The 17396-nt window shown below is 44.9% G+C and overlaps 1 protein-coding gene across 5 annotated transcripts in view; it reads left to right on the top strand.

Annotated features, from left to right (window-relative positions):
* Nucleotides 1–1007: 1007 nt before the first annotated feature.
* LOC134355374 (complement receptor type 1-like) overlaps nucleotides 1008–17396 on the top strand; it is a 103304-nt gene continuing 86915 nt past the window's right edge. For all 5 annotated transcript variants that reach the window (XM_063065161.1, XM_063065165.1, XM_063065162.1 and 2 more), the window contains exons 1-7: nucleotides 1008–1160; nucleotides 4068–4253; nucleotides 6710–6809; nucleotides 10291–10364; nucleotides 11084–11269; nucleotides 15266–15298; nucleotides 16181–16231. In XM_063065161.1, the coding sequence (XP_062921231.1) occupies nucleotides 1106–1160; nucleotides 4068–4253; nucleotides 6710–6809; nucleotides 10291–10364; nucleotides 11084–11269; nucleotides 15266–15298; nucleotides 16181–16231 (685 nt within the window). In that variant the 5' untranslated portion in view covers nucleotides 1008–1105. The remainder of the gene's footprint in view (nucleotides 1161–4067; nucleotides 4254–6709; nucleotides 6810–10290; nucleotides 10365–11083; nucleotides 11270–15265; nucleotides 15299–16180; nucleotides 16232–17396) is intronic.

Here is a 17396-nt window from a genome sequence, read left to right as displayed (position 1 = left end):
GGGGGTGGAAGGAAAGATGTGCTTGGTGGTGGGATCCTGTTGGAGGTGGCGGAAGTTTCGGAGAATTACGTGCTGGACGCAGAGGCTGATAGGGTGGTAGGTGAGGAGAAGAGGAACCCTATCCCTGGTAGGGCGGCAGGAGTATGGGGTAAGAGCAGACTCGCATGAAATGAAAGTGATGCATTTGAGGACAATTTCTGTTTCTGGCCTCACTAGCACGTGGGGTGGATCGAGTCCTAAAATCACGACCCTAGAAAGGTCCTGCCCTTTGACTTAGCACCTAACTCCCTGAACTCACTTTGCAAGTCTTCGTCACCCATCCAACCCATGTCATTGGTACCTGCATGGACCACGGCCGCCGGCTACTCACCCTCCCACTGAAGAATGCGGTGGACTCGATCGGAGATATCTCTAATCCCTGGCACCGAGGAGGCACCAAACCATCTGATAATCCCGTTCTCGTCCACAGAACATCCTGTCCGTTCCCCTAATCAATGAGAATCTCCTATCACTACAGTTCACCTGTTCTCTCCACTTCCCTCTGAGCCACAGAGTCCGATTCTGTGCCAGCGACCCTCCCGCTGTGGCTCACCTCTGCTAGGCCATCGCCCACTATCCAAAGCGGTATACCTGTCAATGAGGGAACAGTGACAGGGGACTCTGCACTGGCAGCACATCCCCTTCGCCCCTCCTGACGGTCACCAAGTTACCTGTGTTCTGCACTTTGGGTATAACTACCTCCCTGTGTGTCCTGTCGATCAACCATTCAGTCTCCCGAATAATCCGGAGTTCATCCAGTTCCAGCTGCAACCGGATGCACATGTGTAGTGCCCAGGGCCTCTAGAGGTCTCCCTGCCTTCCCACATGCTCCCCACCCCACCTGTTATATCCAAAGCAATTGTACCTGTCATTGAGGACAACGGCACAAGCTGCCTGACAACTTTGGGTGATTGGGGGAAGGAAGTTCAGGCGGTGGGCGGGTCTGCGGTTCAGGGTGTGGCTGAGGTAAGAGCGGTGTTCGGCAACCGGAGCCACACTTCCGCAAAGTGCACTCGGAGCGGAGACCTCGGGACTGCAAGCAGAGTCGGTGCGGGTGCGACGGGCGATGACGGCGGGGCAGTTGCTGGTTCTCCTGGCGGCGGTGGTGGCTCAGGTGGCCGGTAGGAACACTTGCATTTCTGTAGCGTCTCTGGGACACCGGTGGCGTTTTCCATTTGGTACAGATCCCATAGGGATAGGACCAGCGGTCGGGGTGAATTCACCCCCTTCTCCACTAACTCGCCCTTTCAGGAGAGTCCGAGTCTCTCCTCTCCTCCCGTACTCACACTCTGTCCTTCCTCTCAGGAAAGAGGTGCAGGAGCCTGAACTCTGAAGTGATTCCAAAACCCACTTCCAAGGACTCTGTAACTCATGATCTTAACATTAATTATTTACTTACTTATAATTCGCATGAATTCTTTTGCATCGGTTGTTGTCAGTCTTTATTCATGTGTAGTTTTTCATAAATTCTACTGTATCTCTTTATTTTTCTGTAAGTGTGTGAATCCCAAAATAGTGTATAGTAACATTTGTAACATAACAGAGGTATGTGTTGGGGAGCACTTTGGGTCCAGTGATCACAATGCCGTTAGCTTCAATATAATTATGGAGAAGGATAGGACTGGACCTGGGGTTGAGATTTTTGATTGAAGAAAGGCTAACTTTGAGGAATGCGCAAAGATTTAGAAGTGGATTGGGACAATTTGTTTTATGGGAAGGATGTAATAGAGAAATGGAGGTCATTTAAAGGTGAAAATTTGAGGGTACAGAATCTTCATGTTCCTGTTAGGTTGAAAGGAAAGGTTAAAAGTTTGAGAGAGCCATGGTTTTCAAGGGATATTGGAAACCTAGTTCCGAAAAAGAGAGGGATCTACAATAAATATAGGCAGCATGGAGTAAATGAGGTGCTTGAGGAATATAAAGAATGTAAAAAGAATCTTAAGAAAGAAATTAGAAAAGCTAAAAGAATATTATGAGGTTGCTTTGGCAAGTAAGGTGAAAATAAATACCAAGGGTTTCTACAGTTATTTTAATAGCAAAAGGATAGTGAGGGATAAAATTGGTCCCTTAGAGAATCAGAGTGGACGAATATGTGCAGAGCCAAAAGAGATGGGGGAGATGTTGAACAATTTCTTTTCTTTGGTATTCACTACGGAGAAGGATATTGAATTGTATAAAGTAAGGGAAACAGGTAGGGTAGTTATGGAAACTATGATGATTAAAGAAGAGGAAGTACAGGTGCTTTCAAGGAAAATAAAAGTGGATAAGTCTCCGGGTCCTGACAGGATATTCCCTAGGACATCGAGGGAAGTTAGTGTGGAAATAGCAGGGGCTCTGACAGAAATATTTTGAATGTCATTAGAAACAGGGATGGTGTCGGTGGATTGGCGTATTGCTCATGTTGTTCCATTGTTTAAAAAGGGTTCTAAGAGTAAACCTAGCAATTATCGGCCTGTGAGTTTGACGTCAGTGGTGGGTAAGTTGATGGAAAATATTCTTAGAGATGGTATATATAATTATCTGGATAGACAGGGTCTGATTAGGAACAGTCAACATGGATTTGTGCGTGGAAAGTCATGTTTGACAAATCTTATTGAATTTTTTGAAGAGGTTACTAGGAAAGTTGACGAGGGTAAGGCAGTGGATGTTATCTGTATGGACTTCAGTAAGGCCTTTGACAAGGTTCCACACGGAAGGTTAGTTAGGAAGGTTCAATTGTTAGGTATTAATATTGAAGTAGTAAAATGGATTCAGCAGTGGCTGGATGGGAGATGCCAGAGAGTAGTGGTGGATAACTGTGTGTCAGATTGGAGCCCGGTGACTAGTGGTGTGCCTCAGGGATCTGTACTGGGTCCAGTATTGTTTGTCATATATATTAGTGATCTGGATGATGGGGTGGTAAATTGGATGAGTAAGTATCCAGATGATACTAAGATAGGTGGAGTTGTGGATAATGAAGTAGGTTTTCAAAGCTTGCAGAGAGATTTAGGCCAGTTAGAAGAGTGGGCTGAAAGACGGCAGATGGAGTGTCATGCTAATAAATGTGAGGTGCTACATTTTGGTAGGACTAATCAAAATAGGAAATACATGGTAAATGGTAGGGCATTGAAGAATGCAGTAGAACAGAGGGATCTAGGAATAACGGTGCATAGTTCCCTGAAGGTGGAATCCCATGTGGATAGGGTGGTGAAGAAAGCTTTTGGTATGCTGGCCTTTATAAATCATAGGAGTTGGGATGTAATGTTGAAATTGTACAAGGCATTGGTAAGGCCAAATTTGGAGTATTGTGTACATTTCTAGTCACCAAATTATAGGAAAGATATCAACAACATTGAGAAAGTACAAAGAAGATTTACTAGAATGTTACCTGGGTTTCATCTCCTAAGTTATAGAGAAAGGTTGAACAAGTTGGGTCTTTTTTCTTTGGAGCGTAGAAGGTTGAGGAGGGACCTGATAGAGGTATTTAAAATTATGAGGGAAATAGATAGAGTTGACGTGGATAGGCTTTTTCCATTGAGAGTGGGGAAGATTCAAACAAGAGGACATGAATTGAGAGTTAAAGGGCAAAAGTTTAGGGGTGACATGAGGGGGAACTTCTTTACTCAGAGAGTGGTAGCTGTGTGGAACGAGCTTCCAGCAGAAGTGGTTGAGGCAGGTTCGATGTTGTCATTTAAAGTTAAATTGGGTAGCTATATGGACAGGAAAGGAATGAAGGGTTATGGGCTGAGTGCAGGTCGGTGGGACTAGGTGAGGGTAAGATTTCGGCATGGACTAGAAGGGCCGAGATGGCCTGTTTCCGTGCTGTTATGGTTGTATGGTTATACCATTTAAGTACCTTGATAATAAATTTCCTTTGACTATCCCTCACACTCCCATTAACCCCTCCCCTTCCCTCTCCCTCTTTGTGACAAATTGTGTGTGTCAAGTGTAGGTTGTGGGGTGGGGGCTCCTTTGCTGTGAACCATGTACCAGGTGGACTCCACCGGGATGCCAACACGGAAACCTAAACCCAATATCTTTCTAAACAGGTGAATGTGGCAAACCTCCAACTTTGGAAAATGGTACACCAAGGGATCAAGTGAATGCGACCTCTCCGGTGGGTACCAGAGTCTTTTACACATGTCTCCCTGGATACATGTTTCAGGACTTCAGTATTCGATGGATTATTTGTCAGGACAACTCGATGTGGAGTCCGCTACAGGCAACGTGTAATCGTGAGTACTGAGTCATGCCTTCCTCCCTCCTCTGGGTGTTACCGACTGGCACAGAGCGACTGTGCTGATGAGATTTGTGGAGATACGGTCAGTGATCTTTCAGAATCACAATCAGTTTTATTGCCGTTGACAAATGAGATAAGAACTTGTTGACATCCAGAGTCTTGAAGCTGCTCACCCTTTCCACCACTGATCCCTCAATGAGTGCTAGTGTGTGTTCCCTCAGCTTCCTGAAGTTCACAGTCAACTACTTGGTCTTGATGATGATGTGTGCGAAGTTGATCTTGCTGCACCATCATCATGTATCTCATTGCTGTGCATCTCCTCGTCACCATCGGGTCCGGGTGCAGATTGACGGGACTAGGCAGAATAGTTCATCAGGGACTAGATTGGCCACGGGGGGCCTGTTTGTGTGCTGTGGTGTTCAGTGACTCTATAACTCCATCTCAGATTCTGCCAGTAACACTGGTGATACTGGCGCAGTTATAGATGGCATTTGAGTTGTTCCTGCTCACGCCGTTATGCATATAGAGAGAGTAGAGCAGTGGAGGGGATGTGTGGGGCAAGTTTACACAAAGTGGTGGGTCCCTGCACTGGGATGCTAGGGAAAGTGGTGGAGACTGATACAGTGGTGATGTTTGAGAGTCGACTAAATCGGCATGTGATTGGGCTGAGAATGGAGGGATATGGATGATATGTTCATCAGCGCACCATGTTAGCGTAGTCGTTAGCTCAATGCAATTACAGCTCAGGGCGTCAGAGTTCAGTTCTGATGCCGTAACAAGTTCGTATGTCCTTCCCATTGATTTCCTCTGGGTTCTCTAGTTCCTTCCAACAGTCCAAAGATGTCCCGGTTAATTGGTCATTGTGAGTTATTCCGTGATTAGTCTAGTGTTAACTAGGTGTGTTGCTGGGCATGTTGGGCTGGAAGATCCTGTTCCGCACGGTTGGGTTGGAATGTCGTGCTTGATGTGCAAGCAGTAAACCGAAGTGCTGACTGGGTGTGACGACATCCAGAGGTCTTGGGATGAGGGTTAAAAGTGAAAAGTTTAAGGGGAACATGAAGGGAACGTTCTTCCCTCAGAAGGCCCTGAGAGTGTGGAATAAGCTGCCAGTGCAAGTGGTGCATGCAAGCTTGATTTCAATGTTTAAGAGAAATTTGGATAGGTACATAGATGGTAAGACGTTGGTCCCAGAGCAGGTTGATGGGAGTAGGCAGTTGGAATGGCTTGGCACAGACTGGATGGGCCAAAGGACCTGTGTCTGTGCTGTATTTTTCTATGACTCTAGATACTGTTCATGGGTTCATTGCCCATTCAGAAATCTAATGACAGAGGAGAACAATTTGTACCTGAGTCATTGAGTATGTACCTTCAGGCCTCCTGTCTCCAAGTCTGTCTATCACACATTGGGTGCAGCCTTGCAGAAACTGTTTTAGTGGAGTCCTTATTTATTGAACCATCCATCACATCAGTGAATGATGTTCTTAGCTCTAAGGCAAGCAACAAACATGTAAGATCCAGGCTCACAACTAAAACACCTGAAGTCTGTGCCCTTAAGTCTTACACTTCCTCACCCTGTGGAAAAGTCCCTGACCATCGACCTTATCTATGCCTCTCCTTAATTTATAAATATATTTAGGGTCACCCCTCAGCCTTCTCCAGTCTAGGGAAAGCACTTCGAGTCTATCCAGTCTCTCCTTATAACTCAAGCCCTCCCATCTCCGTTCATCTTTTCTGTCCCCTTTCAACAGTCTTCCTGTAGTTGGGTGACTGCAACTACCTACAATATTCCAAAAATGTTCTCACCGACAATTGTACAGCTCCAACATTGCATCCCAATTCTTGTAGTCATTGCCCTAAACGATGAAAGCCAACAGGCCGAATACTTCTTCACCACCCCGTCTCCTTGTGTCACCATTTTAATATAAGTGGGTTCAAGGCAAGCCTTTAGTCAACCTCCGATTGTCTTTTATTGACATTCTTTAAAGTTCTGAATTTGAGTAGCAGTTCAACAGTGAATTGAAATCTCTCTCTCGCTGTGGAAGGGGTGACACCTCTCTCTGCCTTGTTTGTGAGAGAGAGAGAGCCTGTGGCAGGTCAGAATGTTGGGTGAACAATGGTTTCTGTTGGACGGCAGGTCATGGTCTCTTTGGGGGCTTGCTATTGCTTGCTTGGTGGGTGGTGCGCACTGATGCTTCCTGCTGGAACAAGTGGGAGGAGGAAGGATTAATGATTTTGCTGTTGCTTGTGCGTGGGATGGCTTTTCGGTTTTATTGTCTGCCAGTCATTCTTTGGGGGTTTTCTTCTGTTTTGTGGATGTCTGTGAAGAGTAAGAATTTCAGGTTGTATGCTGTATACATTCCCTGATATTAAGTGGAACTATTGAACCAATGAAATGCTAAGAGGGATTGTGGCAGGTTTTAACACATGGAATTTTCCATTGTTTTTTTTTAGCAAGGTCCTGTGGTAGTCCAGGTGAAATTCTGAATGGAGGTTACAATGCAACAACAGGTAACACCTTCGGAAGTACAGTCCACTTCTACTGCGACAAAGGGTGAGTGATCATCTGTGCTTGCTAACTAATCAGGTCCATTGGGTGGAGTGAGTCGACTGTAATTGCCACCATTTATAGCTGCCTTTACTTTTCAGCTTTTGGCGATAATTTTGGAGTTGAGGGAGAAGCATCTTTTCATCCCTGGGTCTGTATTCTGTATCCAGTGATATGAGCAAGCTCCTCTCAGTGGTTTAATAGCTGCCAATGGACCAGTGTTCTCACTGTTATAAGCTGAACAAAATGCATTACTTGTTTATTAGATTAAAAAATACCCAGTGGGAAAATATATTTTAAAAAAAGCTCTTATTAGAGGGCAAGGAAATAACATTTGACCTCATGTGGGACCCTTAATGGTGTTCATGAGCAGATGGACCTTGGAGTCCAAGTTCATTGCTTCCTGAAAGAGCTACACAGGTTGATTGAGTGGTTCAGAAGGCACATGACATGCCTGCGTTTATTAGTTGTTGATTGATTTTAAAGTTGCAGCTTTATAAAACTTTAGATAGATGGCTTCTGGAATATTGCATACAGTTCTGGTCACCCCCATTACAGAAAGGATGTGGATGCTTTGGAGAGGCTGCAGAGGAGGTTTATCAGAATGCTGCCTGGATGAGGGGTCATGTGCTATAACGAGAGGTTGGACAAACTTGGAGTTCTTTTCTCTCGAGCGGCGGAGGCTGAGGGAAGATCCAGTAGAGGTTTATAAGATAATGAAAGGCTTGGTATCTTTTTCCTAGGGTCGAAATGACTAATACCAGAGGGCATGGACTTAAGATGAGAAGGGGAAATTTTAAACGAAATGTGAGAGCCAACTTTTTTTTATGGAGAGTAGTGGGTGCATTAGGGATGGAGGTAGTGGCAGATACGTTAGGGACTTTTAAGAGAAGTTTAGGTGGACACGTGAATGTGAGAAATATGGGTTGGTTGGCCATTTGATTTCTAATTTGGTTCAGCACAACATGTGAACCAAAGGACCTGTCCCTTTCCCTGTGCTGTTGTATATTTCATGGAGTGAAAGAGAGTACAGACAAGCCCTCAGCCCACTGCGTCTGTATTGACCACCACACACTTTGCTTGTTGTCCGCATATTCCCGCATATTAAGATACAGGATCTGAGTTCGGCCATTCATCCCATCGAGTCTGCTCCGCCATTTATTTTCCCTCTCATTTATATCCGATTCAACATGAAAAGGAAACATAAATACAAGAGATTCTGGAAATCCAGAGCAACACACACAAAATACTGGAGGAACTCGGCATCTATGCAAAGGAATAAACAGTTGACTTTTTAGGCTGGCCCTTCACCAGGACTGAAAAGGAAGGGGGCAGAAGCCAGAATAAGAAGGTGGTGGGGGGAGAAGGAGTGCAAGCTGGAAAGTGGGAAAGGTGGATGGGTGGGGGAGGGAGGAGGAAGTGAGAAGCTGAAAGGGGATAGGTGGAAGAAGTAAAGGACTGAAGAGGGAGGAATCTGATAGGAGCGAAGAGTGGACCGGAGAAGACGGTTGTAGGGGAAGAAACTAGAGGGAGATGAGGAGAAGAGAAGGAGTAAGAGGGGAGCCAGGATGGGGAATGGGAGAAGGAGCAAGGGGGAAGAAATAATCCGAAGTCAGAATAATTGTTTGTGCCCTCAGGTTGGAGGCTCCCTAGACGGAATATGAGTTTTTGTTCCTCCAAATGCCTCATCATGGTAGTAGACAAGGCCATGGACCAAAATATGGGAATGGGAAGTCAAATTGAAATGGATGGCCACTGGGAAATCCCACCTTTTGTCACGGATAGAGTGAAGGTGGGTCCAAATCTACATTGGGTTTCACTGATGTAGAGGAGGCTGCATGGGGAGAACCCAATACCCTGACATACTCACAGGTGAAGTGTTGCCTCACGAGGAAGGGCTGTTTGAGGCCCTGAATGGTAGTGAGAGAGAAAGTGTCGGGGCAGGTTACCACTGAGAGAAGATGCAACAGTGAGATCCCAAGGCATCAGGATGTCCTGGCAGAAGGCTAGAATTGAGGCCAACACAGTGTCTACTGTGAATTTAATACATAATGCATAAATTACATGGAGGATTGGTGAGATGCTATCTCGAAAACTACATACGTACTGGTCTCCTTAGTGAAGGGGAAATGTAACTATATTGGGAGCAGTCCAGAGAAGGTCTCTTAGTGGAATACTTCGAATGGGTTTGTTGTCTTCTGCGTAAAGGTTGGTCAGACTGGTGTTGTGTCCATTGGAACTCAGAAGGGTGGGAAAGGCCTGACTGAGTCAGCTCCTGATAAGTCTCGACAGGGTGGATGTGGGAAATGGGTTCCATCTTGTGGGAGGTTCGACCTGAGATTGTCCAGGTGAGATGAACACAAAAGATTCTTCAGAAACTGGAAATGCAGAGTAGCGTGCACAAAATGCTGGAAGAAATCATCAGGTCAGGCAGCATCTATGCAAAGGAATAGTCCTGATGAATGTTCACGGCTCAAAAGATTGACTGTTTATTCCTCTCTATAAATGCCATCTGATCTGCTGAGTGAGTTCCTCCACGTAAGATAAGACGCAAACAAGAGAAGTCTGCAGATGCTGGAAATCTGAGCAACACACACAAAATGCTGGAGGAACTCAGCAGGTCAGGTAGCATCTAGAAAAAGAGTACAGTCCGCGTTTTGGGCTGAAACCCTTCGGCAGGATAAGACGCGTCATTTTATTTTGATTAAAGATTATCTTTATTTACCATGTGCATCGAAACATCCAGTGAAATGTACCAATGGTGTCAATGACCAACACAGTCCAAGGATATGCTGGGGTCAGCCTACAAGTGTTGCCAAGCTTCCGGCACCAATATAACATACCAGCAGCTCACTAACCCTAAACTGTACATCCTTGGAACATGAGAGGAAACCAGGGCACCCAGGGGACGCCCACGCGGGCATGGGGAGAACAAACTCCTTGTGGACAGTGGTGGGAATTAAAACCTGGGTCAGTGGCCCTGTAATGCCTTGAGTCTCTAAAAGTCTTAGCTTATTCTGTCCTTTGAATATCCAAAGCCGACTGAAGCCTGATCAGGATGGCAATGAGAAGTTACCGAGAGTGGGAGGGAATGCTTTGAAGTTACAGTGAATCAACAATGGTCTTACTGAATGATGTAACCCTCTCTTGCATCTCCTTTGTATACTGGTATCACGTTTACTGGGTTTGGTCAGAACTTAACTTGAACGAGCAAAGAGGGCTGGAGTAAATTCAGATCTTGGGACCTGAGCAGCTTTAGGCAAAACTGCCAAGAACTACAGTAATTCATGAGAAATATTAACTTGCACTCTGATCTTATGCAAGTGAGATTCAGTACATATCCTTTACTTTAAGAGCATTGTTCAAATGGTCTGACACATTTTAATGCTTGGTCTTTGTTCTGAGAATGTGATTATGTTCTTCTGCATTTGATATTGGGAATTTTTTTATTTGACTACCCTGTCCTGTTTCTTTTTCCTTCCTGCAGATTCAAGTTGGTAGGCCGTGACACTCGGCAGTGTGATGTTGATGGCTGGACTGGCCAGGTGCCCACGTGTGAAGGTGAGACGAAGTTCCACATCAGGCAGCGGATTTGTCTGTGCAGTCACAAGATCAAAACTTAGAGTGGCGGCTCTTTATTTCCAGCAGTCAGCATAACATCCTGGATCACGCACTTATTCTGCACTATAAGACCATAAAACCGTAAGATATAGGAGCAGAACTGGGCCATTTGGCCCGTCAAATCACCTCAGCCCCAATCTCCTCCTTTCTTCATGTATCCCTTCATGCCCTGGCTAATCAAGAATCTATCAACCTCTGCCTTAATATACCCAACGACTTGACCTCCACAGCTGCCTGTGGCAACGAATTCCACAGATTCTCCGGCTAAAGAAATACCTCTTCACCTCTGTTCGAAATGAATGTCCCTTTGAGGTTGTGTCGTCTGGACTTAGACTCACCCAAAACAGTAATCATCCTCTCCACATCTATTCTGAAGCGGCCTTCCAACATTCAACAGATTTCAATGAGATCCCCCTTCATTCTTTTGAATTCTAGTGAGTACAGGCCCAGAGCCGTAAAAACCTCCTCATATGATAAACCTTGCAATCTCAGAATCATTTCTGTGAGCCTCCTTTGAACCCACTCCAATGTCAGTGCATCCTTTCTTAGATTTGGGGACCAAATCTGTTCACAATAAGCCAAGTGAGGTTTCTCTAGTGCCTTACCACTACGGTACCCTGCTGCCCTAATCTGACAGCCCTGTGTTTAACTTCCCACAGTTGTAAAATGTCCAGATCCTCCAACTATCGCTAATGGGACAGTTTCAGAACTTGACAACCGAGAATTCTGGGAATATGGAGTGGTTGCATCGTATTCCTGTGTACCTGGTCTGATACTGGTTGGTGCAGCAAAGATTACTTGTGAAGCAAATGGAAAATGGAGTCCCAGCCCACCAACATGCAGAGGTACAGAACTCCTTCTGTTGTCTCTTTCTCTCCTGAGATAATTGCCCTCAACGCTGGTCAGGGTAGACCAGCACACACACAAAATGCTGGTGAACGCAGCAGGCCAGGCAGCATCTCTAGGAAGAGGTACAGTCGACGTTTCGGGCCGAGACCCTTCGTCAGGACTAACTGAAGGAAGAGTTAGTAAGAGATTTGAAAGTGGGAGGGGGAGGGGGAGATCCAAAATGATAGGAGAAGACAGGAGGGGGAGGGATGGAGCCAAGAGCTGGACAGGTGATTGGCAAAAGGGATATGAGAGGATCATGGGACAGGAGGCCTAGGGAGAGAGAAAGGGGGAGAGGGGGAAGCCCGAGGATGGGCAAGGAGTTGTAGTGAGAGATCCTTCTCGTGCTCAGTTCTGACATAAGGTCATCCCCTCATACTCTACCTGGATAGCCTCCAGTCTGATCATTCATTTCTTCAACTTACAGTAATTTCTCCTCCTTCTCCCTTCCTTCTTTTTCCAGTTCCCATTCTCACTCACCTCTTCTCCCTTCTCCTCTCCTCACCAGACTATTATCCCCCCCTCTGGTGGCCTTCCTCCTTCCCCCTTTCTCCCGTGGTCCACTGTCCTCTCCTATCAGATTCCTTCTTCTTCAGCCCTTTATGTTTTCATCTCCCTATCTTTCAACTCCCTATCTCACCGAGGGTTTGAGACCCGTCGGCTACCCTCACCTGGTTTAGCCGGCTTGTCGAAGCCGTTGCCCGGGGTGTGGCCGCTGTCACATGCAAACAGCTACGGGGAGCCACAGGTGAGAGCTGAGTGCCAGGTGGGGACCAAAGGTGGACCAACCGCCCTGAAAAGGAGGCGATATGTTCCCCCACCAGAGGTGCTACCCCTCCCTGACACCCCATTTTCAACATACTGCAGAATTGTTATCTACAATATGGTGAAATCATTTTTGTAAGGTTGACATGTTTTACTCAACTGCAATCTTGTTCACTTCCTGAAATCTTCACTTTTAAAAAAGCAATTTTGGTTGTTGTGAGTGATTGACATTAACAAATGAGCTGTAAGCGTTAACTGTTTTGGCAAAAAAAACAGACTTCACTGCCCATTTTGAGTAGACCAGATGATGTGAACATGGATTTCTCTAACTGCCAGTAATTTCTCCCCCTCCCCTTCTCTCTTTTTCCATTCTCCATTCTGACTCCCCTCTTACCCCTCTCTCCTCGCACCTCCACTACCATAGAAACCATAGAAACTACAGCACAGAAACAGGCCTTTTGGCCCTCCTTGGCTGTGCCGAACCATTTTCTGCCTAGTCCCACTGACCTGCACACGGACCATATCCCTCCATTCACCTCCCATCCATGTATCTGTCCAATTTATTCTTAAATGTTAAAAAAAGAACCTGCATTTACCACCTCGTCTGGCAGCTCATTCCATACTCCCACCACTCTCTGTGTGAAGAAGCCCCCCGCTAATGTTCCCTTTAAACTTTTCCCCCCTCACCCTTAACCCATGTCCTCTGGCTTTTTTCTCCCCTTGCCTCAGTGGAAAAAGCCTGCTTGCATTCACTCTGTATATACCCATCATAATTTTATATACCTCTATCAAATCTCCCCTCATTCTTCTACGCTCCAGGGAATAAAGTCCTAACCTATTCAATCTTTCTCTGTAACTGAGTTTCTCAAGTCCCGGCAACATCCTTGTAAACCTTCTCTGCACTCTTTCAACCTTATTTATATCCTTCCTGTAATTTGGTGACCAAAACTGAACACAATACTCCAGATTCGGCCTCACCAATGCCTCATACAACCTCATCATAACATTCCAGCTCTTATACTCAATACTTTGATTAATAAAGGCCAATGTACCAAAAGCTCTCTTTACGACCCTATCTACCTGTGACGCCACTTTTAGGGAACTTTGTATCTGTATTCCCAGATCCCTCTGTTCCACTGCACTCCTCAGTGCCTTATCATTAACCCTGTATGTTCTACCTTGGTTTGTCCTTCCAACGTGCAATACCTCACACTTGTCTGTATTAAACTCCATCTGCCATTTTTCAGCCCATTTTTCCAGCTGCCCTCACTGTCTACTACACCTCCAATCTTTGTATCATCAGCAAATTTGCTGATCCAATTTACCACATTATCATCCAGATCATTGATATAGATGACAAATAACAATGGACCCAGCACTGATCCCTGTGGCACACCACTAGTCACAGGCCTCCACTCGGAGAAGCAATTCTCTACTACCACTCTTTGGCTCTTCCTTTGGAGAATACCAAATACGAGTTATAAAGTTGTACAACATTAAAATTGTCTCTTTGTCCCAACCCATCCCTGCCAACCAAGGCTGCTCCCCAACAAGTGCTACTTGGCTCATACCCCTTCAGATACAGTGTGGGATGTTCCATTCCGGCCCAGTCAGCAGCACCACCCAGCAAGCCATCTGCCTTTGGGTGTAAAGTTCAAAGTACATGTACGTCAGCATATACAACACTGAGATGCATTTTCTTGTGGGCATACTCAGCTAATCTATAGAATAGTAACTATAACAGGATCAATGAAAGATCAACCAGAGTGCAGAAGACAACAAACTTCCTTAAAGTGAGATCATTGATTGTGGGAACATCTCAATGGATGGGCTAGTGAGTGTCATTATCCCCTTTTATTCAAGAGCCTGATGTTGAGGGATAGTACTGTTCTTGATCCTGCTGGTGCGGGTCCTGAGGCTCTTGTACCTTCTATCTGATGGCAGCAGCGAGAAAAGAGCTTGGCCTAGGTGGTGGGGATCTCTGATGATGGATGCTGCTTTCCTACCTATTTCATGTAGATGTGCTCAATAGCTGGGAGGGATATGGCTGTGATATACTGGGCTGAATCTAGCACCTTTTGTAGTAAGTTGCATTCAAAGGTATTGGTTTTTCCATACCAGATTTTGATGCAGCTAGTCGATACACTCTCCACTACACATCTGTTTAGTTGTACGGTACAGAAAGAAACCTTTAACCCTCCTATGTCCATACTGACCATGAAGGACCTCTGTTTCTTGTCTGTATTCGGGACTCAAAGGTCCAGATCTCTTTGCCAGACATCAACCAGAACACGTTGAGTGAGGAAGGAAACTGCAGATGCAGGAATCTGCAACAAAAATACAAACACTGGAAGATCTCAGCCAGTCAAGCAGCATCTGTGGAAAAAGAAATGAAACCTGTCAACTCTGCATCGAGACCTTGCTTGAGGAAAAAAAGATGAGAACTGTACTTGGTATAAAGTAGTGAGTGTTGGAATTCACCAGCAGCTTAGACAAGAGCAGTGGAGGAGAAATAAAGGTGGAATTGTTGTAATGTTGGATTGTTATTTGATTTGCATTTTACAGCAAATGTTCTCAAACTATTTCAGATCATGTCACACCCAAAATTCCTTTCATATCACTGATCAGTACATGTGCTACAGTAGAATTATTGATCGCACCATCAGCCAGTGGGTTTGAGTGAGGCAGGAAACTTGACTTGCTGCAGACAGAACTGAGCCGATATGGTTAGAAACCAGTCTGTGTGGCCAAACCAAGAACACAAATTGTGGCAATTTCTTGTGCTGAACCCGAGGCGACTTGCTTCTGAGTGGAGGATAGCTAAACACAAACAGAGTCTGCCCACAATCTTGGTCATCTACAGCAAGGTGATTACTGAACTTGAGTAACAGTGCGTTCTGATGAAAGGTCTTTGAGCTGAAAAATTAACTTTCTTCCTCCTCAGATATTGCTTGACCCGCTGAGTTTTACCAACCATTTCTGTGTTTACTTCACTTGCAATGGTTAATGGAGTATTGTTGCAAAGCTGTTGCTTTCTGAGATGTTTGAATAATTATGTTTCTTTCCACTTTGTTACCTACAAGTATCATCATTCTAAGTACACCAACTGAGCATCTAATTTGGGCTCAAGAGATTTTCTTATAAAACTGTTCTGAATTTGACCGTGATTCTATTTCTTTCCCCTTTAGCTGCAAGTATCAATATAACTTCTACACCAGCAAGTAAGTATTTGTCACCAGCTGTGTACATACATCTACTGATGCTTCTGGACACATCTTCAGTGATGTTCCCGGAATCATTGGGTGTTTCGGGTCTTTCAACATCATACAACCTCCTCCAGGTGACCCAGCCGGGGCTGATCAGACCCCAGCTTGTGTCCAGATGGCTAGCTACTTATGACTCCATGGCTCCCCTCTTTGGAGCCACAGCCATCTTGAGGCCCTCTCTGCCGCATCGGTGGTACTGCAGATGGCTCTCCTCTTCCTCTCTCCCTCGATGCCCAAATTGCTGAAGGCTGTAACTAAGGAACAGGCTACGAATCCCCTACAACCAACCTCCACTGGGAGACACCTCGCTCTCCATCCAGCCTGCTGACAGTTGGAGAGCTTCCTTTCAAAGGTCTCTTCCAAGCGATCTTCCCATGGGACTGTCAGCTCCAGCAGCACCACTTGCTTAGTAGACTCAAAATGTTAGGACAATGTCTGGTCGCAGGGTGGTGGCTGCCATATGGTTGGGGAACTTCAGCTGCTGTTCAAGGTCCACCAACAGCTGCCAGTCCCTTGCAGAGGTTGTAAAGCTGTTGCTTTCTGAGATGTTTGAATAATTTAGCTGCGAGTAGCAATACAACTTCTACACCAACAAGTAAGTATTTGTCACCAGTAAAGGTTTAAAGAATATGTTTGTCAGGTTGTTACCTTCTGAGTTAAATGATTTTATTTCTTTCCCCTTCATTGGCTGTGAGTAGGAAGACCACTTCTACACACAATTACACTATTTATCACTAGCAAAAGTTTAAGGGATATTCTTTTCAAGTTGTACCTAATGACATTCAGTAATCCTATTTCTTTCTCTTTGAATAATCTTATTTCTCTCTCCTTTATTAGCTGGAAGTAACAACACAACAGCGATGCAAAATACCACAACAGCTACTACTGGTAAGTATTTATCTTCAGACGTGTTTCGGGAAACATTCTTGTAAAACAGTTGTCTTCTGTTGCAAGTAAGGTTCTTTGAGGTCAGCATTGGGCTCTGAAATATTCATTCATATTTGTTGGTAATATTAATAAAATGTTTCTCAGAGACTTTTAGAAATACCATTTGGAGATAACACTAATTGTCACTTGAAATCTGAACGTGTAAAGGAGAATCTGCTTCAAAACTGACTAAAAATGCAAAAATACTGGAAAATCTCAGTAAAGGCAACATCTGTAATGAGAGCATTTAATGATTTGGGTCAGAGACCTTATGTCAGAACTGAGCAAGAGAAGTTAAGAAGTAGTTTCAGATTGCTGAGAAGATGCTGATGTTGAATCTGAGGTGTTGCTCCTCCAATCTGAGTGTGGCCTCATCACGGACAGAGATGTCAGGACGTAAATGTGAACAGCTAAAACCCAAATTATTTTTATTGGCCCTTGCCAGTTATCTAATTACCCAAGTGATCTCAGGCTCTGCAGAAGATCCTGACAGGTCCTGCTCACTTTCATTTGGCGCTAGTCCCCACAAGTAATTGCTCCCCTCATCCTGAGTTCTGCAGAAATTCCTAATTCAGAATCAGGTTTATTATCACTGACATATTCTTGAAATTTGTTGTTCTGTAGCAACAGCACAGTTATGAAGTTAAACCTTGTTTCAGTCCTAAATAGTCCTTATTTTGAGATTGTGACCTCAAGTTCTGGACACCGCTGCCAGAATAAACCTGCTCCATCTCTACCCTGTTGATCCTTCCACAATTAAAACAGACTCAATGGGCCGAATGGCCTGATTCTGCTCCTATATCTTGTAGTCTGATCTTTGGATATCTTATTCAGGTATTTATAAAGCATTTATCAGACCATATTTGGAGTGTTATGAGCAGTGTTGAGCCCCAGATCTAAGAAAGAATGTGCTGGCATCGGAGAAGGTCCAAAAGTGGTTTACAAGAATGATCCTGGGATTGTAAGAGTTAATGGATGAGAAACATTTTATGGCTCTGGATCTGTACTCGCTGTAGTTTAGAAGTATCAGGGATAATCTCATTGAAACTTGTATAACGATAAGCCTAGATCAAGTGGACATTGGGAGAATGTTTCCGATGGGGGGGGCGGGGAAGGATCTAGAAAT

The sequence above is a fragment of the Mobula hypostoma genome, chromosome 13, assembly GCF_963921235.1.
Source record: "Mobula hypostoma chromosome 13, sMobHyp1.1, whole genome shotgun sequence".
Classification (NCBI taxonomy): domain Eukaryota; kingdom Metazoa; phylum Chordata; class Chondrichthyes; order Myliobatiformes; family Myliobatidae; genus Mobula; species Mobula hypostoma.
Note: the sequence above shows the minus strand (reverse complement) of the source record. Positions and strands in the feature narration are given on the sequence as shown.